The sequence below is a fragment of the Gopherus flavomarginatus genome, chromosome 9, assembly GCF_025201925.1.
Source record: "Gopherus flavomarginatus isolate rGopFla2 chromosome 9, rGopFla2.mat.asm, whole genome shotgun sequence".
Taxonomy (NCBI): domain Eukaryota; kingdom Metazoa; phylum Chordata; order Testudines; family Testudinidae; genus Gopherus; species Gopherus flavomarginatus.
The window spans coordinates 11108389-11133980 of record NC_066625.1 but is presented as its reverse complement, the minus strand read 5'-3'; the positions used below and the strand labels follow the sequence as shown (position 1 = coordinate 11133980).

Sequence of the window (25592 nt, the reverse complement as noted above, 5' to 3'; positions counted from 1 at the left end):
GCCACACTTAGGCAACAAATTCTGTGGTGTAGCTTCTCCTGACAATCCTGCTTGTTACTTCTACCCACCTTAGACAGAAGGACAAGGCCCCTATCAGATGCTTTTCCTTCCCTTCCCTGCTTATTAGCTTGCTAAGATCCAAAAGGGGGGTCAGCGTCCTGGAGAATAAAGCAAGAAACAAAGGAAATGAGATCAATTTCTCTACGGTAAGTAACTTTTTCTAGAACAGCTATTAACTGACTCAGTGTTCCTGGTGTAAAATAATAAACAGGGACAGAGCGAAGCCCCGAGTCCATGTGGGACAGAGGGTGGGAATGGTACAGTGTATATTAGAACCAAATGCAAATACCAGCTTTCACACTCCTGATCTTGTGATTTGCTGCAGAACCAAGTATCCAGAGCACTGGTCTCCAGGCAGATGTGGCTTTATTCATTTCTCATTAGAAGATGACATTCAAGAGGGCTTTAGTACTTCTGGGCATTATCACACTGCTCAGCCCCCAGGCTCATTCAGGCACACGACTTCTTTGCTCTCATCCATCCCCCAATCCCTGATCTACACACACGACTAGCCATCGGGGCTAGAACAGAATTGAGACTGTCCACCCTGGGCATGGTCAATGCCATCCCAGCCTAGAGTCCTTAACTGAAAGCCTTCTCCCTGAGGCTAAGAGGAGCTATTGCTTTCCCCACACTGTTCCACCAAACCTCTTCCCCCATCATCTGGGCTGACACCTCCCTGGGCTGAGAACAGCCAAGGCACTGCTCTTCCACAGCATGGGATCCTGGGATGTCCTGGAATGACTATCTCACAATGACTATCCCTTCCACGGATTTGTAACTGATCCTCAATTAGTATGTCCTTTGAGAGGCAAAAAGTGATCAAAGTCCCTCTCCCCACTCCCCCCGATTGAAATGCTCTTCTGATGCACTACAGATTCGAGCCAGAACTCCCGAGGATCCCCGTGGTCGTGTCAGACCCATACACTGACGCCAGGCCGTCTAAACGGCACCCCTTAACCGCAGCAGCGCCGGTGTGAACAGACCCTGCCCTGGGCTCAGACCCTTCGGAGCTGGCATCGCTGCAGACACGTGCTCCGGGAACCCGAACCGCAGGGAGAGACATTCACCCCACCACCCCCTTTGGGACTCTCCCATGCGCAGGTGTCCTGGAGGCGGGCGGGGCGCTTCGTGGCCGGCCAACGCGGCCCGTTTCCTCCCGGGGAAGGCGCAGATTCCGCCGCCCCCCGGTCTCGCAGCACCAGCTCTCCACGGACCCCCGCCCCAGAGCAGACGTCACGAGTGCTGGAGCCTCCCCATCCCCACTCACCCAGCGCGTGTCTCTCGCCTCCGTGCCGGCCCAGCCGCTGCAGACCCGGCATCGGCTGCTGCTCCCCCAGGTAAGTCCTGCTCCTGCAGCCCGGGCTCCAGCGGCGCGGGCAGGATGAGCGGAGGGCAGCGCGGTCCGCCCCTCGAAGACAGATAACGGGGAGGGAGAGGCGGTGCGGCTGAGGGCCATGGGGAAATGCCGCCACCCCTGCGGGGGATTAACGCCGGGGCGCCCGTGCTGCAGCTAAGGGGAACACGTGCCGGCGTGCAAAACAGCGAGCTCACGCCCCTCATGGAGAGAGGGGAGAGCAGGTCCCTAACTGCCCTGAGCGGGACCCTCTGCACCGAGGGGCTGGCGCTGCTACTGCAGGCTGCTCTCCACCCCTGGGTCCCTTCTGGGTCTCCGCCTGGCGCTGGAGAGGCTGTGCTGCCTGTGCCTCCTTTCCGGCCGGAGCTCGCCCCAGGGTGGGAATGCAGCCTGCAAGGGAGTCCCGAGCAGCCGCGCTGCCTGCCTGGGCTCCAGGCTCGGGGGCTGCTGCCGGAATGTTCATGCAACAGCTGTTCAGGGAGGCGGGATTAGGAACCTGGTGTAGCCCAGGCTCCCTGCCCTGGTACCTTGGTCTGAGTGGGGCCAGGGAGGTGCTGCAAGGGATGTGCTCTACGTGCCTGGCTGCTGGCACAGGGGTAGGGCAGCCCTACGGCTTAATTTGTGCCAGAGCTGAGGCCCTGTCCCTAGAGGCTTGGCAGTTCATGGCCCCAGCACCTCTGGGCTTGCGGCAGCAGTTATGAATGTAAAAAAATGGCTGGACCACCAGCACCTCTTTCCTTACAAGGTCAGCACTGAGCAGTACATTCCAGAATAGGAGGCAGATGCATGGAGGAGCCCTGAACCCCAGCATGGGTCAAAGCAAATGCCAGCCCCTTGTACCTGATAAACGTGGCAGGGTTGATGGGAAACCCTCCCTTTGCTGCCAGCAGGGGAAAGGGGTGGGTGTAGTGTATCTTAGCCCAGCTCCAGGTCCGGGTGATACAATAAGGCTGAGGCTGTGGCTGTGTTTTGGGAAAACAAGAGGCTTGTTAGTCTCTCCAAGGCTTTTCCCTGCAATAACTTTAATGCAAACATTTACTAGCCTCTCCCGTATAAGTACAGGAGCTGAAGGTTGCTGCAGCTCTAGGATTGACACAGTAAGGGGGAGACAGGGGTGGAAGTGTTGCATTGTCAGTCTAGGTCCAATGGGCTAAACCAAGCAGGAAGCCAGCATGAGCTCAGAGGCTCCAGCTGTCATCAAAACAAAGGACGTGTTTTTACATTTTCAGTTTATTTAAAATAATTCTTGAAGATATGCCTTATCAGCTATGCTTACGGGATTTTATGCAAGACAATGCAGTCCAGTGCTTAGAGCACCAGGTTAGATGAGATCTTGGATTTTATTCCCAGGTATGCCGCTGGCTGTGTGGCTTTAGGCAAGTCACAGCAACTTGGTATGCCTCAGTGTCCTAATGTGCAAAATTGGTAAAATAACTCAGCTTGGTGCAATAAGCAAGGAATAGTTTTGTGTTTGTAAAATGCTTTGGGCATCAGTGCAATGCATCTGTATTTAAATAAAAATGAAATGTTACCATATCCCTTTTGACAGTTGGTAAGGCAGAGCACAGATGTGTGTGTTAAACTATTATAACACTGCAATTTTATTTAAACTTTTAAAACATTCAGGAAACTATTAGGGTCCACCTGTAGAAGCATTAGGTCTGTCTACACATGTTTAGAGAAGACTAAGGTGCCCTGAGCAATGAATGATTTGCACTTGGGTGGTACTTCAGCAAGATTTTTCTATTAAAAAATGTTGTTAGATGATCTGTTGTGTGTGCATATTTGGTTATCAGTTGCATGTGAAATAGTGGCATAGTTTGCTATGGGACAGGGGATTGCTCTTGTCCCCCGACTTTTCACAGCTCTATATGCTCCACCGTGTCTTCCAATCCCCTCCTGACTTTGCAGGATATAACACACAAAACATTCTAGCCACTGACAACTTTGCCTCTCTCCTAGTTTTGGCACCCTGATATGAAGTAGCCAACAGTATCTCCTATAGGAACAAGGAAAGGAGAATGCAGCCACACCACCACATGCATACACATGGTAGCATTTTCAAAAGCACATAAGTGACTTAGGCACTGTTGAAGGTGTTACCCATACACATTAAAATGAGCACTGGAAGAAATAGCCTGTTTAAAAACTGAATGAAATGACCTACTCATCAGTTCTTTTAATGACTATTTGGTCCAACACTATATAAAATACTAACAGTGACAGTAAGTCCCCCATTTAATTCATCCTACCTGCTGGAGGGTAATTAATGTCGGTAAAGTATTTCGAGCTCAACAGATGGAAAGTGCTATAGAAGAGGGCAAAGAATTATTATAACATGATCCATCGGGAAACAGAACGTATAAAACCCTTAAGAGAGAAGAATGAAGTTAGGGTAATGGATCTGCTTAATACATGTTAATACCCGAAGGAGTCTGTGTTGGAATCCACCCTTTTCTCCTTTTCAATAAATAAAACAAAAGCAAGGGGCTCCCCGTGAAACCGTTCAACCTTATCTGTATCTTTAGGCACCTCAATACCATTACAAATCTAGCCCTTAATCCTGCAAACCTTTACTCGAGTCATTTCTTTGACTTCAATGCAGCTAGCTGCATGAGAATGATTCAGTAAGGGCTTGGAGGATTCCCTCCTCCCTGCAATAATAAAGCAGACCAATAACAGGTACAATGTGACAGGTAAATTGTCTTACCAGTAATGCATATGTATGCATGGGAAACCCTCTCAGCGATGGGAATGACTTCTGCCAGGGAGACTAAATGAAGCATCTGTTTCAAAGTGACAAACATTTGTAATGTCTCCAGGAAAATAAGTCTGAGCAGAATCAGGTGGTAACTGTGGGGACAGGACTCTTTAATCTACCCTTATGGCATGAAGCACACAAGGCCCTGCATCTTCAGTAGTCATTTACCCCAGTGCAAAGTGGGTATAAAATAACAGTCCTGATTGGGTGGTACTTTCCATTGATACAGTAATGATGAGTTGGGCCCAGGTGCATTTTATTTTCTCCTTGAGCAGAGGAGCCTGATCTTGCAAGGCGCTGAGCACCATCAATTTCTTCTGAAGCCAGTGGGAGTAGCTGGTCTTCACTACCCCTCAAGATTGAACCCGGCAAAAAGTTTGTACTCCTTTGACCTCAACAGCTAGGCCCACTCAGGGCACGATGCATCAGCCTAAGCACGGGAATATGTGTAGGCAAGTACCACCGGGGCCAGGGAAATGCAAATTTTGTTTACATGAGGGTTAAACACCCTGGCTTCCCTTAGTGCTCTCCCGTCCTCTCACAGACCTTGACTGTCCTATATATCAAAGAGTTCAGCCTCTTAGTCAAAAAGTCTTTTTCAATACATGTCAACAAATTGAGAAAATTGCCTTCGGCATTGCATCTCCCTTTGTACTGGAAATAAGAGGATGATCTGAAAGCAGCAGTAGCAAGCACTGATTGCAGATCTCAGGAAGGGACCTACTGAGTGATTAGAGCATTTGCTGATAATTAGCTAATGTTCTTTATATGCACTCCGGGCTTTTCATTTAGGTTGACAGGCTATGAATTTTCTGCACTAGGACTACTTATTTACAGTAGAGCACCTAATTTAACCAGTTAATCAGTTTTAACAGACTCAGCTAGCATCCCTCAGACATTCCAAGTGCCTAGTTAAATTAACTCACCTCTAAACACTTCACAGAAATTCAGAGGGGAAGAAACAAAATCCCAAAGATTCCTTCTCTGAATCTGAAATCCATAGTTTGTATGAAAGTGAGTAGAACGATGTATAAAAGAAACAGCTTAGATGGTGGTTTTTAAGTGACCTAAACCCAGCTTAGGGCTAGATCATGGAAAGTGCTGAGCAAATCCCATGGGTGCTGGGCATTTTTTCTCTCACCAGACCAACAGTACATATAATCTGTTCACCCAGGGCCCAATCCTGTCTCCTCTCAGTACTTGTGCTATTTTATTCTACATATGTTCTCAATTATGCTGTTACTGTCACCTCCAAAACATGTCTATCCTAGGGAGAAATGTCAATATATTGAGACTAATTTACAGAATTAGAACAAGAATAATTCATAAGTAATTGTCAATTACAGGGAATAATTTATAGGTAGCTGATTTACAAAGAGAATAATTTATGAGCAACTGAATTGCATGTAGAACCTTTTATGGATAACTGTCAGCTCTGGAGGAAATATAATGACTATACCCAACTGAGAGATGAAGCTGTATTTTTAGGGAGCATTCCTGGAGAAAATATCAGCCATTAGAACAAAGTTCAAGTCACGAACTCCCCAGTAAAAGTAGTTGTATAATATGTACAATATGGTGTGAAGACCTGAGGTACCAACAAAAGCCACACTTACACCAGAAACAGCTAATGTTCTTCTGAGAAGGTCCCATCTTGTGGCATCTGCTCATCCAGATAGCAATGCCTAGGCTGGAGTCTTACAGCTCATCTTACAGCTCCTGTAAGACTTCTTCAGTGCTCCAAGTCTTTGCTGGTCTGGAGTGTGAGAGATAAAAAGCCAAAGCCTTTGGTTTTAAGTGTGTTTATATCTCTAGGCAACTGTCAATCCACTGGATCAGGGTGTGCATGTCAGAGATCTAGTTAGGTGCCTGATGAATCTGCTTATGGCTGACTAGCCCAGTTTGAGAGTGACAGCTTGTTACAAGTTTCACAGATCCAATGTTGTCTGAAATAGAGACCAAGATTGTAGCAGGCTGCTCTCTTTTTTTCTTGCTTTGCTTCCATCCTCTGGATCAAAGCCGCTTCATGTTGAGCTGCACCCAGTGCCAGATATTCCCTCCAGATTGGATGGGTTTGTGCGTGCTCCTCCCAGCTTTCTACATTGATGTTGAATGACTTCATATCATTTTTGCACACATAGTCGTTCCCCATATAGGGTGACTCCGCTTTCTAGAGCCGTCACGAATCTCTGTACAAAATATTCTTGGGGGATATGGTCTCCTCTTCTCCCGACATGATCGAGCCATTGCAACTTCCTCTTCTTAATAGTAGTTTCTAAGTGTGTCAGTGCTGCATGCTCCAGCACCTCTGTGCTTGGTATTTGTCTTCTCACTTTATTTTCAGGTTCTTGTGCAGGCATCTCACATGGAAGCTGTTCACTCTCCTGATGTTCAGAAACATGAACTACATACTGTAGGCACCAGAGAGCAGGGATGCCAGCACGCAAGACTTGTAGATTTGCATCTTCACCTTGGTCAATAGTTTGCAGCAAGTGGGATGTTTTTCTAAAAGATCTGCTCTAGGAATTATTTTGGGGAAGTTCTGTGGCCTGTGTTATACAGGAAGTCGGACTAGATGATCACAATGGTCTCGTCCGCCCATGGAATCTATGGATCCATCCCTTGACAGATCCAGAGGGCTGGGCATAAACAGTGTTGTAGATGGTTTCTGAATGTAAAGCTTTGATTGGAGTAGGCCCCCATTGCCTCCATCAGTACTGTTGTGCTCTCTGCAATCCAAGGCATCGGGGCTGTTGAAATCCAAGGCTTGCAGACACAAAGGGATACTGCTCATCCTTTGCCCTCTCTGGAGCTCTCCTTTTCAGCCTCAGGAAGGCCACACAGAATGAGTCACTGTTAATGCTTGTTTACACGCATTAGTCTTTCCAAAGGTTACTTGTTTAGTTGTAAAGCATCTAGGACATGCAGAAAAGTATATAAATTGTATATACAATTTGGCCCATGGTATTTATTAACAATTAATGAATTATTGTTAGCGCTACCCTATAGGGCCACTGATCATCACTCTGACTCCACAGAAATACAGCTGCAGGTGCCATTATCTAGCTGTACACATGGAGGTGGTGTTGCATTTGCAAGAGTCAGTTTCCTGGTGCAGCACCCTTGGCAGGGATGCTGTATTCCCTGTGCTGCAGACACACAGCAGGCTTGCCTCTTTTTACCGTCATGCCAAGATGTTTATCACTGTCTTGTCTCCTACATTTCAGAGACACAAGCTTTGGAAATCTGAGCTGTAAGTAGGTTCTGCTGGTTTCCTCTTCATGGACAGGCTGTTGGCATCTGTCCCCAGCATTCCTCAGTTTTCCTTGACATGGTTTCACAGCTGTCAAGGAAATGCTTCTCTTTTCTGTTTGAACATTTTCATTCTGTTGTGTCCAGCTGACTGGGCAGCTCCTTGAACCAAGGACTCAGGAGGAAGACTCCCAACTGTGAGCTATGTTGACCATGTTTGCACTGCATGGCTATTTCCACAACAGTGACAAACGCCCAAAGTCATTTCCTAGCGTGCCCTGGGCTCAGTGTAAATCTGGGATGGATAGTCTTGGACAGCACTTCCCCTCTCCCCCAAGTTCCTAGGCTGAGATATAGTTGTAGGCTAAGTCTAAATTGCAATGCGAGTTGGATGCCTAACTCCTATGAAAACCACCACCTTAGGCCTGGTCTACACTTGGTGGGGCGGGGGAGGAGAAGAGTGTCGATCTAAGTTATGCAACTTCAGCTACGTGAATAACACAGCTGAAGTCAACATACTTAGATCTATTTACCGCAGTGTCTTCACTGTGGTAGGTCGACTGCTGATGCTTCCCCGTCATCTCCGTCAACGCTTCTAACTCCAGTGGAATACCGGAGTCAATGGGAGAGCACTCGGTGGTCAATTTACCCCCCCTGGATCGATTGCTCCACAGGTAAGTCTAGACATGCCCCCAGCGAGGAACCTGGAAATAACATGTAGTATCCTGGGAATATCATGCCTTTCAGCTGCAGGCTTTGATTTGCAGGGTATTTACCTCCATGTAGTGTTTACTGCATTGCATGAAGGTGCTCAGACATTACAGAGATGAGGCCCTGTAAGTACCTAGCTAGATGGCTATGGATAAAGCAAATGAATGCTTTACTGTTAGTGTAAAAAGCTGCTAGAGGAAGCTATTGGTAGTCTCTCAGAACCCAGGAACTATGTTATATGTTATTGCGTGCCATCCACTGGTTCATTATTAACTATTTACATATACATAAACACAGAGTACTCCTGTAACAAATGTTACCACAAAGGTATAGGACTTCAAGCCAGCAGCACCACAGAACTCTGAGCACCCAATGATCTCAGCTGAAATCATTAGGCAGATTTACCCAAGTGCAAATCCCCAGGTCCCTTGAGAGGCTAAATGCTGATGATTTGATTCACTTTCTACAGGCAGTGCCACAGCCCCAGGGCCTGTCAGCAATGTTGCAGTGCAGACATGCTCAGGAATTCAGCTTTGGGCCTCGAGCTCTGAAGGACGCACTCATCTCTACTAACCCTGCCCTCCAGGAGCTCTATGCCAAAGCCTTCTCCAGCGCAGAGAAACTTTTCCTTTCTGAAGCATACAATCCCCAGAGGACACTCTTCTGTACTCTATTGATCAGGACTGCCTTCGACTGGCTCCTCAGCCACCCTGATGCCCCTGAGGACTTCGAGACCTTCTATCACTCCATGTTAACGAAGAAGCAGAGTTTCTGCCAGAAGCACATATACCTGCAGCCTATAGGTAACACAGGCCAAGAGCCACAGCATCTTTGATGTGGGACATCTTTAAAGAAAGAGGAATTAGTTGTTTTTTAAAAACATTGTCAACACTCCATCGTTACCGCAGCCTCGTCTGTCCAAGGGCTGAGACTGTGAATGGCCAATGCCACAGCAAGGCCTTTTTGGACAACCTTTACATTTGGATAACCTGTGATTGATCGTGCATGGTGGTGCTAAGGGTTGCTTTCGATCCACAGTAAAGAGCCATTGCTGACAACTGGAGATCGGGTCCCACCCCAAGGGCATTATGTGCCCTGGGGAGCAGTTTCTCCATGTATAATTGGAAAGAAATACATACAAAATGGTGAACTAAGAAAGTGGTCCCAGAGATACCCCCCCACACACATGGCTAAGCTCTCTGCATGGCATGCCTGCCCCCAAATGACTTCTCGGACCCCCCACATAGAGCTAACTTCTTTCAGTGGCCTGCCCTGTAAATGACTAGACAGAGATACTCCCCACAGCACCTAATCCCCTAAGCAGCCTGTCCCTGAAAAACACCCCCCAGTCTGAATGACTAGCTCCAGAGAGACCTGGCAGCCGCCCTGAAAGACCCTTGCAGAGCTAACCCCTTACCATACCTTTGACTAGCCCCAGAGAAATCCCTTAAGATATTTTGACCTGCCCCTGTCATACAAGTAACTGACATTGGTGCTTCTGCTCTTAGATCTAATTGAAGAGCCTGCTGGGATCTGGCTGCTGGATTCCCTCAGAAGTTGCCTAGAGTCTTTCTTCTTGGGCCTTCATGTCAAGTGCCTTCCCTCTGTTCCCATTTCCTCCATCCACTGCTGCTATCGACAGAGCCAGGATTCAGACAGAGCGCAAGTCCATGCAGGTAAGGAGGGAGAAGAGCAGAGCCAGCAGAGAAGTCCGTCTGGCACACTGGCTCATGACAGTCTCTCGGCCCACATCCGCTCCCTTAGGAAATGCCTGTGATATCACTTCTCTGCCTACACAGAGGAGGAAGGGAGGGAAGAGGGAGAAATCCTGTTTCCATGGAAAACCCAGCTTTTGGGGCTGGAAACCACCACAATAACTAACCAGGAGGGCAGTGCTCATCATACTTTTTCCTCTAGGTTTTTATTTTTCAGAGTTTTTATCTTTAAAGTCAGTTTTGCAAGGTAAAAGCTGCTGCTCACCTTCGCTCAGAGTACAACGTGCTTTTAGATTTCATTCTGTTTGACTATTTTATGTCATTCCCTCATCTGTTGCCTAAAGCCAGATTAAACGAATGCCTGGGGGGGTTAATGCACTAGCCTTTCACATGAGGAAATTGGAGTTCAAATAGAAGTTAGGTCTCAGGTGAAATGGGTTTGCTGGTGCCAGGCTAGTGTTGCGTGACCATTGGTCCACAATGCAAGACTGTCATGCTGCTTGGTACAGCTGGCAGCGTGTGCTCTGGAAAGGCCCAGTGCTGGCACAGTAGGGCTGTTGCAGGTCAGGGCTGAGGTGCCCACAGAGAAATTCTGTGCTCTGTCCCATCCATCCTTTCTTTCATGTGACTCGGCACAGGATTCACTCATTGTGTCTTTGTCCTTAGAATTCTCTTTTAGCTTTATTCAGTGCAGCAGCATCTCTAGGGAAGCCAGGTCTACTGGTGCCCAGAGCAAAGAGAATGGGTGATAAAGAGCAAGGAAGAGGACCACCCCCTTCACCCTGGATATTGAGTTCAGTACCTCCACCAGCTTGTGGCTTGGACTCCAAGTTCCATCCCAGGGACCGTAGAAATGGGAAACTGGATTTTTACCTTCTCTCTCCCATTTATCCAGATGGGATCCTAACCTTCTTGAAGAACAACAAGCCTCCAGATGCCCTGTGCGTCCTTGGACTCACTCTCTTGGACCTGTACCCTTGTGAGACCTGGAGCTTCACCTTTGGCAAATTCCTGCCAGGACAAGGTGCAAGTGACATCCCATATTCTTCCCATGCAGGGAATGAACAAGAAAGCGCTTTACCTTAAACCAGTGCTTGGAAGGCAGAGTAGCCAAGTCCTCCCCCACAACTTTAATAAACACCCCAGTGGTAGGAAACAGGATTTCCCAATGTAAAGCATGGGAGCTCAGGGCTCAAAGCCACCAAGAGGCTGTTGGTCCAGGCAGGGAAAGCTGACTAGCTACAAGCTGGTCAGCTAAACAGTAATAAGTCTCCAGGACCAGCTGGTATTCACCTAAGAGTTCTGAAGGAACTCAAATGTGAAATTGCAGAGCTATTAACTGTCATCTGTACCAAATGACTGGAGGATAGCTAATATGATTCCAATTTTATAAAGGGCTCCTGAAGTGACCCCGGCAATTACAAGCTGGTAAGCCTGACTTCAGTACCGGGAAAACTGGTTGAAACTATAGTAAAGAACAAAATCAGACACATAGATGAACATAATTTGTTGGGGAAGAGTCAACATGGTTTTTGTAAAGGGAAATCATGCCTCACCAATCTACTAGAATTCTTTGAGGGAGTCAACAAGCATGCGGACAAGTGAGATCCAGTGGATATAGTGTGTTTAGATTTTCAGAAAGCCTTTGACAAGGTCCTTTACCAAAGGCTCTTAAGCAAAGCAAGCTGTCATGGGATAAGAGGGAAGGTTCTTTCATGGATTGCTAACTGGTTAAAATATAGGAAACAAAGGGGAGGAATAAATGCTCAGTTTTCAGAATGGAGAGAGGTAAATAGTGGTGTCTTCCAGGGGTCTGTACTGGGCCCAGTCCTATACAAAAATGATCTGGAAAAAGAGGTAGACAGTGAGGTAGCAAAATGTGCAGATGATACAAAACTACTCAAGATAGTTAAGTCCCAGGCAGACTATGAAAAGATCTCAAAACTGGGTGACTGGGCAACAAAATGGCAGATGAAATTCAGTGTTGATAAATTCAAAATAATGCACATTGGAAAACATAATCCCAACTATACATATACAATGATGGGTCTAAATTAGCTGTGACCACTCAATAAAGAGATCATGGAGTCATTGTGGATAGTTTCCTGAAAACATCCACAGAGGCAGTCAAAAAAGCGAACAGATTGTTGGGAATCATTAAGAAAGAAATAGCTAAGATAGAAAATATATTGCCTCTGTATAAATCCATGGTTTACCCACATCTTGAATACTGCATGCGGATGTGGTCGCCTCATCTCAAAAAAGATATATTGGACTTCAAAAAGGTTCAGAAAAGGGCAACAAAAATGATTAGGGGTATGGAACAGCTGCCATAAGAGGAGAGATTAATAAGACAACTAAAGGGGGATATGATAGAGGTCTATAAAATCATGACTGGTGTGGAGGAAGAAAGTGTTATTTACTCCTCCTCTTAACACAAGAACTAGGGGTCACCAAATGAAATTAATAGGCAGCAGGTTTAAAACAAAAGGAAGGATTTTTTCACACAATGCACAGTCAACCTGTGGAACTCCTTGCCAGAGGATGTTGTGAAGGCCAAGACTATAACAGGGTTCAAAAAAGAACAAAATAAATTCATGGAGGACAGGTGCATCAATGGCTATTAGCCAGGATGGGCAGGGATGGTGTCCCTAGCCTCTGTTTGCCAGAAGTGGGGAATGAGCAACAGGGGATGGATCACTTGATGATAACCTGTCTGTTCATTCCCTCTAGGGCATCTGGCGTTGGCCACTGTTGGAAGACAGGATACTGGGCTAGATGGACCTTTGGTCTAACCCAGTATGGCCATTCTTATGTTCTTAAGCCTTTAGGGGAGCACATGCCCCCACACATTCAGTGCAGTGGAGGGTGAAGGGCTATTTTGGATGAAGCTAAGGCAGTTTCCCATCATGGGGCCTAAGGCTAAGAGACCCTGTCTCACCTTTATTTGCCTCTTTCTGTAGAAGTGGGCGTCTGCAGCTTTGCCAGATTTTCTGGCAGTTTCCCCCAGCCAGGCTGCACCACCTTAAATCCAGCTACCGGGCGAGAGGAGCTGCGTGAGGTCACCGAGAAGGCCCGAGACCGGCCGTTGCTGTTCAATGTGCTGGAGATGGTTCAGTGTTGCAAGGTGCGGTTAGCAACCTATACAGAAGCCAATGTCCTGCAATGTGGGGTTATGTGCCAGCAGATTGTGACGGTTCCCTGAAAGAGGAGTGACACCAACTTAGCAAAAGCCATTGAAAGTTCCAGCAATGTTCCTATGCTCACATAACACTTTACACCTTCAAAGCACTGCTTGACCATTCCCCACAACACCCTGCGAGGGGAGTCTAGTAGTTAGAGCAGGAACTGGGACTACTGGGTTGTAGCCTGGGCTCTGGGAGGGAATTGGGACTTATCTCCATTTTACAGATAGGGAGAGGTCACAGGATTTGCCTTACATCACACTGTGAGTGTGTGGCAGAGCTGGGATTAGGAACCAAGTCATTTTTGGCTCCCAGTCTCATGCTGAAGACACTAGATGGTACTGCTTGGCTGGCAGTAGGTAATGAATGGATAATACCTTCTCTATCCCCGAGTTGTCATTTGTAGTCTGGTAGTCTCTTCACAGGCAGCATAGCAGAGTTGCACATCAAACATTGTGATGGATGCAGGAGGCAAGTTGTATGCAATTGCATCTCCCTCCAGCGACTGGTGTCCACAGTGGAGGAAAACCTGGTGCTAATCCCTGCCAGACCTGCCTGTGAGAGCTCATCGGAAAGAGCCGAGAAAAGTTTACACATATCTATATGCAAATATGTTCATAATCCCCATAGGCATCTCCACTCCAGTGTTCCCTCTGAGACATCTCCTATGTTCTCCCCAGCTGCGCTTCTGGCATGTGGTATTTCCTCACAGGGGTGGCCTATGAGCAATAGTAGCAGCTCCTGCTGCTGCAGGGCTGGCTCCCTCCCTCTCTACTTCCCCAGCTGGCACTTGGCATTCCCTGCCCTGGGCTCCTTCCCTAGCTCCCTATGGATCAGATTGGGAGAGGGAGGCAGCCTGACTGGATGGCAGGGGAAGGAGAGGGACTCTCAGTCATCAACATCTTTCATGCTGGACAACTGCCCAGGAAGCTGAAAGCAGCAGAGGCTGTCCAGAAGCTGGAAGGCTGGGAAATAAGTGGGTCTGGTACTAGCTCAGGGCAGCTAACTCAAATTGTATTAGCCTGGGCTGTGGTACTGAAGGACCCAGGTTCGATCTTGGGTAATAACTTGGGGTGGGCATTGTTACAGATGTGGGTCTTTTAACTGTTCCCCTCCTGCCTCCCAGTGGAACAGTATGTCTCTCAGAGACCAATGGCACAAGTCACACCTCCCCTTGAAGGAGAAGGTGATGCAAGTGGCTGCCTAGTGTTCCTAAGACTATGACTAGGGCCCTACCAAATTCACAATCTATTTTCGTCAATTTCACAATCATAGGGTTTTAAAGGAACCTACATTTCAGATTTAAATAGCTGAAATCATGAAATTTCGGTGTTGTAATTGTAAGGGTCCTCTCAAAGGAGTTGGGGCGGGGGGAGAGGGGGTGTCACAAGGTTATTGTGGGGGGGGAGGAGGGGGTTGTGGTCCTGCTACCCTTACTTCTGTGCTGCTACTGGCCGAGGTGCTGCCTTCAGAGCTGGACTCTCGGCCAGCAGCTGCCGCTCTCCAGCTGCCCAGCTCTGAAGGCAGCACAGAATAAGGGTGGCAATACCGTGACCCCCCTGCAACTCTATTTTGGGTCAGGACCTCCAATGAGAAATGCTGATCTCCTTGTGAAATCTGTATAGTACAGGGTAAAAGCACATAAGACCAGATTTCAGTCCCGGACGTGATTTTCATGGCTGTAGATTTGGTAGTGCCCTACCTATGCCTATGTGCCCCTAAAGGGTCTTCTTTCAGTTCTTTACTAAAATGTCCTCCAAACTCTCCCTTCTCAGCCCATGCATGGACATTGCTTCTAAGGACAGTCTGGGATTCAGGGTACTGAGTTTCCCTCTCACCCCAGAAAAGGGTCATCCCTCTATGTCAGGGTTGGAGTGCATTAGTGGAAAAGTCTGGCGCATGTCCATGATTGAACAAACAAGGAGCTTTCACCTCTTTCACCTCCCTGAATGAGGCAGGATTGAGCAAGAGGAGGTTGTGGGAAAAGTTTGGTTGGCTGGTTTGTTTTTAACAACAAAGCAACTTTGTTTTCCTGAAAGGTTACGTGTCATGAGATCTGCCACCTGATTGGCCTGGGGAACTGCAGATGGCTACAGTGCATCATGCAGGGCGCGCTGAGTTTGGACGAAGCATTATTGCGGCCCCTCGAGCCCTGCCCAGTTTGCCTCAGGAAACTGCAATACGTTGCGGGCTTCAAACTCATCGAGCGCTACAGGGTGAGAGACGGACCACTGAGTCCTCTTGGGGCAAAGGGGTAAAGCAAGAAGTTCTCCAGCCAGGTAGCCCATCTGCCAATTACAGCCTCTGGCTGCCGTGTTAAAGTAAGGGCCGGACGTCGAAATACACAGAGCTCTCTCCTGGCATTTGGCATGAGTTACAAGATATTTAACACAAGATCCAACATAGAGAGGGTGGGTATCCCATACACATTCACTGTGACTAATTCTGAGCACTTTAAACACAATCTCCAAAGCTCTTTGCGAACAATATTACAAACACCCGAGCACAAAACTATTTCCCCCATTTTACTAATGAGGAAATGGAGGCAAAGGGAAAGAGACGAGCAATGGCAGAACTGTGGTTTGCATGTGGAAGTTCCTGGGTCCCAGTCCTCTGCTCAGACAGTGCTGTGTGTCAGCAGGGTTTCCTGGCCCATCAAGGAAATGCTAATAGCACAACTAGCTTTCGATGCTGGAAATAGGATCTCCCTTGAATAGCTAAAGTGCTGGATTCTAGTCTTAGGACAGGTGTATTATGTAAAGCATCAAAATAAGCAAGCCTACAATTCATGCTAAATGCCCTATCTTCTGCATGATTTTATTAGTCCCCTAGCACATGCATCATCTTCAGAGACTGGATTTTTCCAGGCTTGCCTATTTTAAACTTTGGTGCATTGAATTGTCATCTTGTATAAAGTTAGCTGTGCTGTTCCAGGAAGTTTTCTAGCTTCTTTCTCCCCCCCCCACCCCAAGTTCTTACTCATTCAGACTGGAAATCAGACACATTCACACAGAAGGACTTCACCATGCTTTGGGGAGAACACACTACCCGGTTGTGCTGCCAGTCACTGAGATGGTGAGGTTAGAATTAGTGCTTTTCATCTAGATCTTGGGCCAGCTGCTCTACATCCAAAACTGAGCAGTCCTCAGACCCAGCCTCTCTGGGCTGCTGTTAACACAAGCCAGAGCAACACTAGCAGCAAATTGCCCTCTGCAAGGCAGCGCTCTCTCTTTCCAACAGAGAAACACAATCTGAATTAAATGTTTCCATAACTGGTTTCCCTCTGCACCTGTTTCATTGCAGTAACTAGTGTAATTAACTCAGGTTCCCCACAGCCACAGTGAAAGAAACCCTGAAAAAGAGGAGCCAACTCGCTCCTCCCCCACAACCGACAACAGCCTCCAGGATTTATTGTCCTGGAGGCCGTTATCGGTTGTGGGGGAGGAGCGAGTTGGCTCCTCTTTTTCAGGGTTTCTTGAGTAGACTATATGCAGGGCTATATAGTGGAGTTGTGATTATATCCATAAGGGGCTTATAGGGCCAGCATCAATGCAGTATTTAAGTGCCTAGAAAAACAGGTTAAATAGCTAACATGACAGCAGAGGGCACTGAACCTATGGAGGCAAAATCATACCAGAAAGCAAAGTTGCTTGCAAAGCACATTCTGAGAGGCCATGGCTATCCAATGCCCTGCGTTTGGAATCAGCTTTATCTTGAATTATTGCTTCTTCCGGTTGAGGAACCAATCTCCCTAAATTGCACAACAGCCCAGGTCAGAAGCAACAAATATGGCTAATGCCTGGCACAGAGCTGTGCCTTCTCCATATCAGATAATGCTGCCAAGGCCAGAAAGGGCAGCACGGGCCACGGGCAGAAAGGGCAGCGGGTGGAGATAGGCAATCTTTCAGTAAGAGGATGAACTCTTTGCAATTAATTGATTTGAGTTTACAGTCAAATACGCTCTATTTTGACATCAGCCAGGATTTGTTTTATCTTGATCAATTTAGAGCAAAAAAAAAAGTCCAGGCTGCACTTAATGTTACATAGAGTTTCCATGTTTCCCTTAGTGTGTCACAGGCTGTTCTGTGCAGCAAACTCCCCCCTTGCAACATTTCCCTTCAAGGCTCTAGTATAGAAGAGCAGCTGGATAGCGCCTAAGGGTACATCTACACTACAAACATGCTCTGGGGCACAGAACCTGAGACTACAGATTCGGGCTTGTGCAATGACACTAAAAATAACCATGTAGATGTTCCTGCTTATGCTGGAGCCTGAGCTCTGAAACGCAGGGTGGAGGTAGGTTTCAGAGAACTGAGCAAGAATGTCTGGGCTGCTATTTTTAGTGCCGTAGCACAATCTCGTGCCCATAGCCCCGGCCTCAGAGACTCACTGCTGCAGGCATTTCAGTGTAGCCAGACCCTAAGGGCTTGCTCGGGCTAGCTGGAGTGAGAGCAGTCATATGGCAAAACACTGAAGCCTCTGCAGCCCCACTGCATTAGCGTCCTGCTGGGCCAGTTCGCAGAGCTGTCTCCAGGCATCAGCACAGCAAGCAGGTGCTTGGGGCGGCCGAGAGGAAGGGGTGGCACATCCGGGTCTTCAGCGGCGGGTCCCTCAGTCCCTCTCAGAGGGAAGGACCTGCCGCCAAATTGCTGCCGAAGAATGAAGCAGCCCGGTAACCTGCTGCTGAAGTGCCGCTGAACGTGGCTTTTGGGGGTTTTTTTGGCCACTTGGGGTGGCAAAAACGCTGGAGCCGGCCCTGCCAGCTAGCTCAAGTTTAAAGCACCAACTCAAGTTAGAGATGGGTGTGGAAACAGGAGCTGGCTCGGGCAATGCTCGAGTTACAGTTCGAGCTAACACTGCAGTGAAGATAAGCCCTAACTTACTGCTCGGCCAGCCCCAGCCATTGGGAAGAGGATTGGTTAATAAGACCCATTAATGGATTAATGATGCTCAGATTGGGGTGTGGCAAGGTTTGGCTTGAAGCAGGGGATATCCCTGTCTCTGTGGAGTTCAGTCCCTCACTGGCTGATGTAAATCAGTCCTGCTACGGATGACTTCTCTCTGGCTCATTATGGAAGATATTTTTCCTTTCCCCCTTCAGAATGCAGCAAATGGCAGCTAATTGCAGAAGATGATACCCCAGCAGTCCCTTAGGCAGAGGCTTTATTCTCTCTGCCCTCTGCAAATTGCTCAGTTCCAGTTTTCTCACCTATAATCATCATCACCAGGTCAAACTGCTCCTGTCTAGCCTACCGTGCACTGACGGAGATGCCACTGCTGCAGCTGAGGACAGGCTGACCCTGTACTAAAATCTGAGTAGCACCGTTCCCTTGTAATGGCAAAAAGTGGATTTCAAGCAGCGCTCAAGTGCATGCTGAGCAGGCATACCAGCTGCCTTCCCACGGCCACGGATTTCACAGGCTCCTGCAGATAAGAGAAGCATGTGCAGCATGCCTCCATCTGGCTGAGCAGCAGAATAGAAGAATGAAGCTAAAAACCATACAAACCTTGTTTAAAGTGTGCCACAGAGTCTGGAAGATAGAAAAGGATGCCACTCCCTCCCACCCCCATGACAAGGATTTCAGGGACAGCTCTTCCCTCTTCTTGACTTGAAATGAGCAAGACCTTAGAGCTGCTTGAATTTTCCTGTAAAAAATATAATGCAGATTTGGCAACACCAAAGCATTTTGTAACTTCATGTCAGTTTCTCCTAATCAAAATGTTTCACTTACATTTTTGAAATTCTAAGTTATTTTTGGTTCTAAATGACCGAGTTTTGAATTTCCTTCAATTTGATATAAAAATCAAAAAGATTTTAAAATGATCAAAATCAAAAGTACATGTTTTGATTTGTCAAAACAAGATGTCCCTGTTAATCTGAAATTAATTGTTTCCCCTGCTTTTTGGTTTGCCAATTTTTTTTTTAAATTTAGTTTTCAGGTAGACCGAAAACATCCCGCCCCCCCCCCCCCCCGAATTACCTGCAAACAGAAACATCCCTTATTCACACATCTCTACCCAACATCTCTGTGTGCATGTCCTGGCTTCAGCTATCCTTTTTGTTTGGATACATGTTTCCCCCCCTCAGGTGGTTTTAGACTGAGTGGTGGTTCTGATTATTCTGGAGTTTCATTGATGTCTTAAAGAGCCATGATAAAATCCAGGACATAGCTGCAGCTTTCAGACAGCATCACTGCCCCTCCATCCACTCTGGCCCCTCTGCAGGCTCTGATGCATGTTCTGTTGAACACATGCATGGGTGGTCAGGGGTGTGTGCAGAGCTGGCTTTAACTGTATAATAGTGATCACAGCAAGGCAAAAAGAATGTCTTCCCTTGGCCTTTTTTCGTGGTCATAGGGGATCTCAACTGTTCAGATGCATCCCGTAAACACCCCCAGCTTGAAGTGGTTTCCATTATCTACACAAGGTTTACAGTTGGGGTCAATGGCTCTCAGCACCTTCACTATACAAATTGTTCCCGCACCCTGGCCTGTACAAAACTTTTTGCCAGGGCTTCACACAAAGACAGAAATAGAGAACATGCCTGCCTTGCCACCACCCACTCCACTTGGTCTGTGTACTGCTTCTGTCACTGGCCTGGGGAAAGAAGGCAATTATAGAAGAGGGAATGGAAAGTTCTGGCAAGGGACCTCTGCAAATGCTGATAAGGCCTGGAGACTTAGCCAGAGTGCAACACTGATGCCCTCTGCTGGACCATGCCAGCACCATCCTCACTAGGAGCAGAAAGCACAGTACACTCACATAATTCATACATTAACTACCAGCCCCATGCTAATAGTTTCTAACTGCTACCACTGTATTTGCTTGAGGAAGTGTATCGCTTTGCAGAGATACCAGCTGGGGAGTAACTGAAAACAAGGATAAGATACATCAGTATGTGAGAAGATAGGAGTGGGGGGTGTGAACACTAAGGAACAAAAAGAATCAACATGTATGCCAGCTAAATAGACAAAGAGACCAAATTTTATCAGTTGGCAACTGTCAAGTGCTTTGATGAATTCCCAAAAGCCTAAGGAAAGTGTGCCAGAAGCAAGCAGCTGTTTGACATATTACAGCATGAAAAATTTGAGATTTCCTTTTAAAATATTATTTTCTATTAATTCTTTCCTAGAGCCCAGCCTTTCCTTATATGCAGTTCAAGTGAAGAGCTGCTCTTGAGACTGAAAATGCATTCTGAATAGGAATGAACGTGTTCGTGAAACAAGACTCCTTAGCTTTGCCTCAGGAGCATTTATATTCACGTAACCTAACGTCCTCCAGGGAGATGGCACTTGTTTTTGTGTTGCTTTTACACAGATTATATGGCACACAGAGATCCTTGCGGCGGGGGTAACACCAGGGGAGTACACAGCTACTTCTCTACCGTCATCTGTAAGATACTCAAGTGGAGTTTAGGCCCAGTCTTTTCTAGCAGCAGTCACTGGAAGGAATGGTGCAGAACCACAGGCTGTGAAAGCATTTTTAAGTATTCCAGGCCCAGTTTCACCTGAATTATATTTGGATGCTAGGAGTGTTATTCTACTCTTGTTACTGTACGGTCAAGATTTTAAAAGGGTGCCTAGTGATTTGGGATGTCTTGAGTTTTGGGATACCCAACTTGAAATGCCTAAAAGGGGCCCAGTTTTCAGAGTGGGTGTTCAGCACCTCCTGGAAATCACATGCCTTTAAAGTGTCTTACAAACACCCCAAAATTGAGGGACCTGAGATTACTTGGCACTTTTGAAAATCGTGGCCAACTTACATTGTTGCGCTAAGTCGCTCTAACATGAAAACCTTTTCCTTCACCACAGAAACTCTATGCTTGGATACAAACTGTATTGTCTACCTGGCCTAGTCAAGAGTCAGACCTATCAACATCTGAGGACCTCCTGCCATTCAGCTCAGACTCTGGGATGTGCTGTGAGAATGACTCTGAGCCTTTAACTTCCCTGTCTGAACCATTGACACCAGACACGTGCAGCCAAGCCGTTTCCATTGGGCAGGAGCTGGAGCACGACCAGCAGTGTGTTTCTCCGGCTGACACGCCCAGCCAGCCGCAGCTGGGCAGGACCACCAAGTCCACAGATATCATTAAAGATTACGAACTATGGCTGGAAACATGCATCGCTGCCCTGGAGAAGAAAGTCTCTGAGGAGGAGCTGGCTCAAGTGGACAAAACCGTGGATGCCCTGGCTAAGTGGGAAATGTTTACAGGGCAGCTCCCCACCATGAGGAAGGATCTGCCCTTCCCCAGAGACAACACAGGGCTCAGGAAAGTCCTGGGAGACAAATTCTCCTCCTTGCGGAGGAAACTAAATTATAGAAAACTGTCCAAAGCTGAATCTTCCCCTCATCGCTGGAGTTGGGAGGAAAACTAGCGCCTGGTCTGACTTGTCCTTCGGCAGTCATTGCTCTTTTCTGGGCTGGGAAAAGCAAGCTCAGCTCATCATTCTGATTTAAGGTTTGTTACAATTGCCATGCATTTGATCCTTCTCACCAGAAGTTACTGTCTGGCTGAGAAGGAAACAGGAACTCCCTACTGAAATAAAAGCTGTTTCTTTTTCCGAGGTTCCAAACATGGAATTTGTTTCAATCATTCTGGTGCTTTAAGAGCTTATATACATGAGAAGTTTGCACTGGTTTAACCCAAGATGTGAAATCAACAATGCACAAAGCCCTGTGTGGATGCCCATGTTTTGGTATAGAAGTGGCATATTTCAGTTTGGCTTAAGTTGGCTGGGAACTGGTTTATGTTAAATCAAAACAAGCATGGCCACATAGGAATATGTATCAGCTTAACTAAAACTGGTTTAAAAACTGATGTAAGTTAAACCCATGCAAACTTTCCAATATAGGCATGGCCTCAGGCTACTGAGCATTTGAGCTCTAAGCATGGAAACTGTTTCTTCATTGTGTTTTATACCAAATGTCTATTTCCAGCCAAGTCCCTGGCCCACACATTGCAGATTGCACCAAGCACAGGCGCAGAGCTGAAACTTTCTAACCATAGCCCTGTGGAGTCCGGGTGAAAAGCAGACACATGGTCTGAGGGAGGCAGAGGGGAACAGGCTTTAAAAGAGAACTGGATAAATTCATGGAGGTTAAGTGCATTAATGACTATTAGCCAGGATGGGTAAGGAATGGTGTCCCTAGCCTCTGTTTGTCAGAGGGTGGTGATGGACAGCAGGTGAGAGATCACTTGATCATTACCTGTTAGGTTCACTCCCTCTGGGACACCTGGCATTGGTCTCTGTTGGTAGGCAGGATACTGGGCTGGATGGACCTTTGGTCTGACCCGGTATGGCCATTCTTATATAACAGGCATGAGGGGTACAGCAAACAAGCAAGCACCAAGAACCCTTTCTGCTTATCCAACATAATCGGTGGTGTTAGCTTAAAGGGAACAATTTGTTCCCCTCCCTTTTTAGCTCCAGCAGCAGAAAAGCTGCATCCCGTCCTTTCCCCAAGATCCATAAGTCTCTGCAGCCCATGGGTGCTTCTACTGAGAGAAAGCTGCAGCAGAGCCTGCCTTTCAGTTGCTACTACATGCAATAACTTTTTATAGCTCGGCGCTCGAGAGGCTGACAGTTTTTCAAGCCCTGTAATAGTGAGAGACGTGTGCTGGCGCAGGCTGACTCTCCCCATTATAGTCTCACTCAGAATTCCAACACTGATAATACACTCATCAACTTGCAGCTTAGTGGTCAGAGTTCAGATTGTTCTGATCTAAAAATACCTTTAAATTCCCAACTGTCCAAAGCAGAAAGGAAAGTAAAACTGAGTCCATTACATTCAGTGGGGGGGGGTGTGTGTGTTTCCTACCAGGCTGGAGCTTTGGGCTTTAATGAGAATACTAAGCATGTCCCCTGCCCACCCCCCTACAATCTGAGATTGAGAAGGCCACAATAACCTTTGAAGGGGAGGGTGGGAGAGGAGGGAAGGGAAGGGAGGTAGGGGGTTCAGGGGAAGACACCTGAGGAAAACTTGGGGCCTGTTAGTGCAGGTGATTGCAGGAGAAAATCTGTAGTGACCTAAGTTAAGCTCACGTAAAGAAAAATGTATAAAAAAATTAAAGCCAGCATGATTCATACAAAGAACAATGGGGGTTCTGACTTCTAAAAGACTAATGATGTCAATTACTGGAAAGGCATTTTTTCCAGTCTGCACATCTGGAATCCATGTTATGTGAACGCTGCTCCTGCTGCCGCCACCTGCTGGCTGTCTAAATACTAAAGGACATTAAAAAAAAATCACTTCATTTAAGATTCTTCAGACAAACAGAAACTTTAAAACAAATCATACTTGAACTATAAATCCATCCACTATCCCAAATCTCGGTCTAGTGTTTCTTAAATACGTTGACTATTTTTAACAAGAGGGGTTTTTTTTGTTTTTTTTTTTGCCTCTTTACTGCGGGATCAAGCAAGAGCCAAGTTATAAGGCTGAATTTAAGACAGTTTCCAGAGAGATATTACTAATGCAAGGTGGTGATATTGCCAGATAATCAAGTGGGGAGTGTGACGGAGACAGCTCTTAGTTCTGACACAATTGCAGAGGGAATACAGGAGAGGAATGGCTAAGCTGAAGTGCAGAGATATGGAAGTCTCCCATGCAGACAATGGCAAACAAAGGGAATGCATAAATATTCCCACTCACTATTTAGGATACTCCAAAAGCAGGGAGGGGCAAGAAACCTGGGGGAGGAGTGCGAAGTGGGGAGACTCTGGTTGGCTATAGACACTTTTGCTTATAGTTATTAGTAACCTGTCAACAGTATCCCTGCTGTCATGGAAGAGTTTAGACGAGGGGTCAGCAACCATTCAGAAGTGGTGTGCCGAGTCTTCATGTATTCACTCTAATTTAAGGTTCTGCATGCCAGTAATAGATTTTAACAGGGCTTTGGAGCTGTGCTCCAGCTCCAGGCAAAAACCTGCAGTTCCACTGCTGTGGAGCTGCTCCGCGCTCCAGGCTCCGCTCCAAAGCCCTCTATTTTAATGTTTTTAGAAGGTCTCTTTCTATAAGTCTAAAATATATAACTAAACTATTGTTGTATGTAAATTAAATAAGGTTTTCTAAATGTTTAAGAAGCTTCATTTAAAATTAAATTAAAATGCAGAGTCCTCCGAATCGGTGGCCAGGACCTGGGCAGAGAGAGTGCCACTGAAAATCAGCTTGTGTGCCGCCTTTGGCATGTGTGCCATAGGTTGCCTACCCCTGGTTTAGATCCTCCTGCTCCACGCTCCACAATCACGGAAATGTTTGTAATAGTATAATCACTGATATAGCAACCACTTACCAGTTCAGAGAATCTAGGATCAACTCCAGGTAAGGACTAAAGGAGCTCTGGAACTCTGCTTCATGCATTCACATAGACAGCTGAAGGGGATCCAGGGCCATAATATAACTTCAGGGAGATGGATGTAAAGCCAACGCTGCTGAGCCCTCAAGCAGCTGTACGGGAGAGAGAGTCTGTACAATACAGATCGGTAGACTTTTGTTCACACAGAAGTATCACATTCCTTTGCAGCAGATTACACTCAGCACCAGCAGATAGATGTCTAGTGAAGTCCTCTTCATCGAGGCATAGTGGAGGACAGTCTTTCCTTCCCATTAAGAGAATTTCCAGTTAACAGAGACTACTGTGACAAAGTTCCTCCTCTACCTTGGTGGGTCCTGCGCTTATTGGCGGATTTGCACACCTCACAGATTCATCCTGTGGGTCGGGAAACAGCCCAGAGACATTCCCTCTAGTAGAAGCCACAGTCCAGGTCAATTCCTCCTGTGTTTGATCACGAGTTGGGAGGTTTTGGGGGGAACCCGGGCCTGCCCTCTACTCCGGGTTCCAGCCCAGGGCCCTGTGGACTGCAGCTATCTAGGGTACCTCCTGGTACAGTTGCACGACAGCTACAACTCCCTTGTTTACTTCCCCAGGGCCTCCTCCCAACACCTTCCTTATCCTCACAACACCTTCCTTATCCTCACAACCGGACCTTCCTCCTGATGTCTGATAAAGCTTGTATGTCTCAGTCCTCCAGCAGTGTGCCTGCTCACTCTCAGCTTCTTGCACGCCTCTTGCTCCCAGTTCCTCACACACACTTCCTCTCCTCTGGCTCCCTCTTGCCTGACTGGAGTGAGCCCTTTTATAGCATCAGAGGAGCCTTAATTAGAGTCAGGTGCTTAACTGCCTCACCTGACTCTTAGCAGGTTAATTGGAGTCAAGTGTTCTCATTATCCTGGAGCAGCCCCTGCTCTGTCACTCAGAGAACAGAAAACTGCTTATCCAGTGGCCAGTATATCTCCCTTCTACTACTCTGCTGTTCCCAACTGGCCTGGGTCTATCACACTACTTTTATTGTAATACTGCTAAGCAGGGAGTGCAGTGTAGCCCAGGAGTTCAGAAATTGTTACTGGTCAGACTCACGGGCAGCTTATGTGCATTGGGGCATCAACTGACAGACCAACCCAGCAGTAGCCAGTGAACGCCAAAATGGGGCACTGACACTGAAGGTGCAGATTGGTAATGCTTAGCACTCACATAGCAGGTTTGACTA

The 25592-nt window shown here is 47.0% G+C and overlaps 1 protein-coding gene across 1 annotated transcript; it reads left to right on the top strand.

Moving 5' to 3' along the window:
• The first annotated feature begins 1321 nt into the window (after window positions 1-1321).
• On the top strand, window positions 1322-21600 carry AMZ1 (archaelysin family metallopeptidase 1). Its single transcript, XM_050966326.1, has 7 exons — window positions 1322-1400; window positions 8611-8944; window positions 9650-9817; window positions 10752-10880; window positions 12820-12983; window positions 15081-15257; window positions 20853-21600. Exons 2-7 carry the CDS (start codon window positions 8641-8643, stop codon window positions 21417-21419), a joined length of 1509 nt encoding a protein of 502 aa, XP_050822283.1. The 5' UTR covers window positions 1322-1400; window positions 8611-8640; the 3' UTR covers window positions 21420-21600.
• Window positions 21601-25592: the final 3992 nt, after the last annotated feature.

What these genes read in the sequence shown, in the direction of transcription:
- AMZ1 (XM_050966326.1), top strand. Translation starts at nt 8,641, where the DNA reads ATGTTGCAGTGCAGACATGCTCAGGAATTCAGCTTTGGGCCTCGAGCT. An exon ending in CATATACCTGCAGCCTATAG is followed by an intron (nt 8,945 to 9,649) that starts GTAACACAGGCC and finishes TTCTGCTCTTAG; the next exon opens with ATCTAATTGAAGAGCCTGCT. An exon ending in CAAATTCCTGCCAGGACAAG is followed by an intron (nt 10,881 to 12,819) that starts GTGCAAGTGACA and finishes CTCTTTCTGTAG; the next exon opens with AAGTGGGCGTCTGCAGCTTT.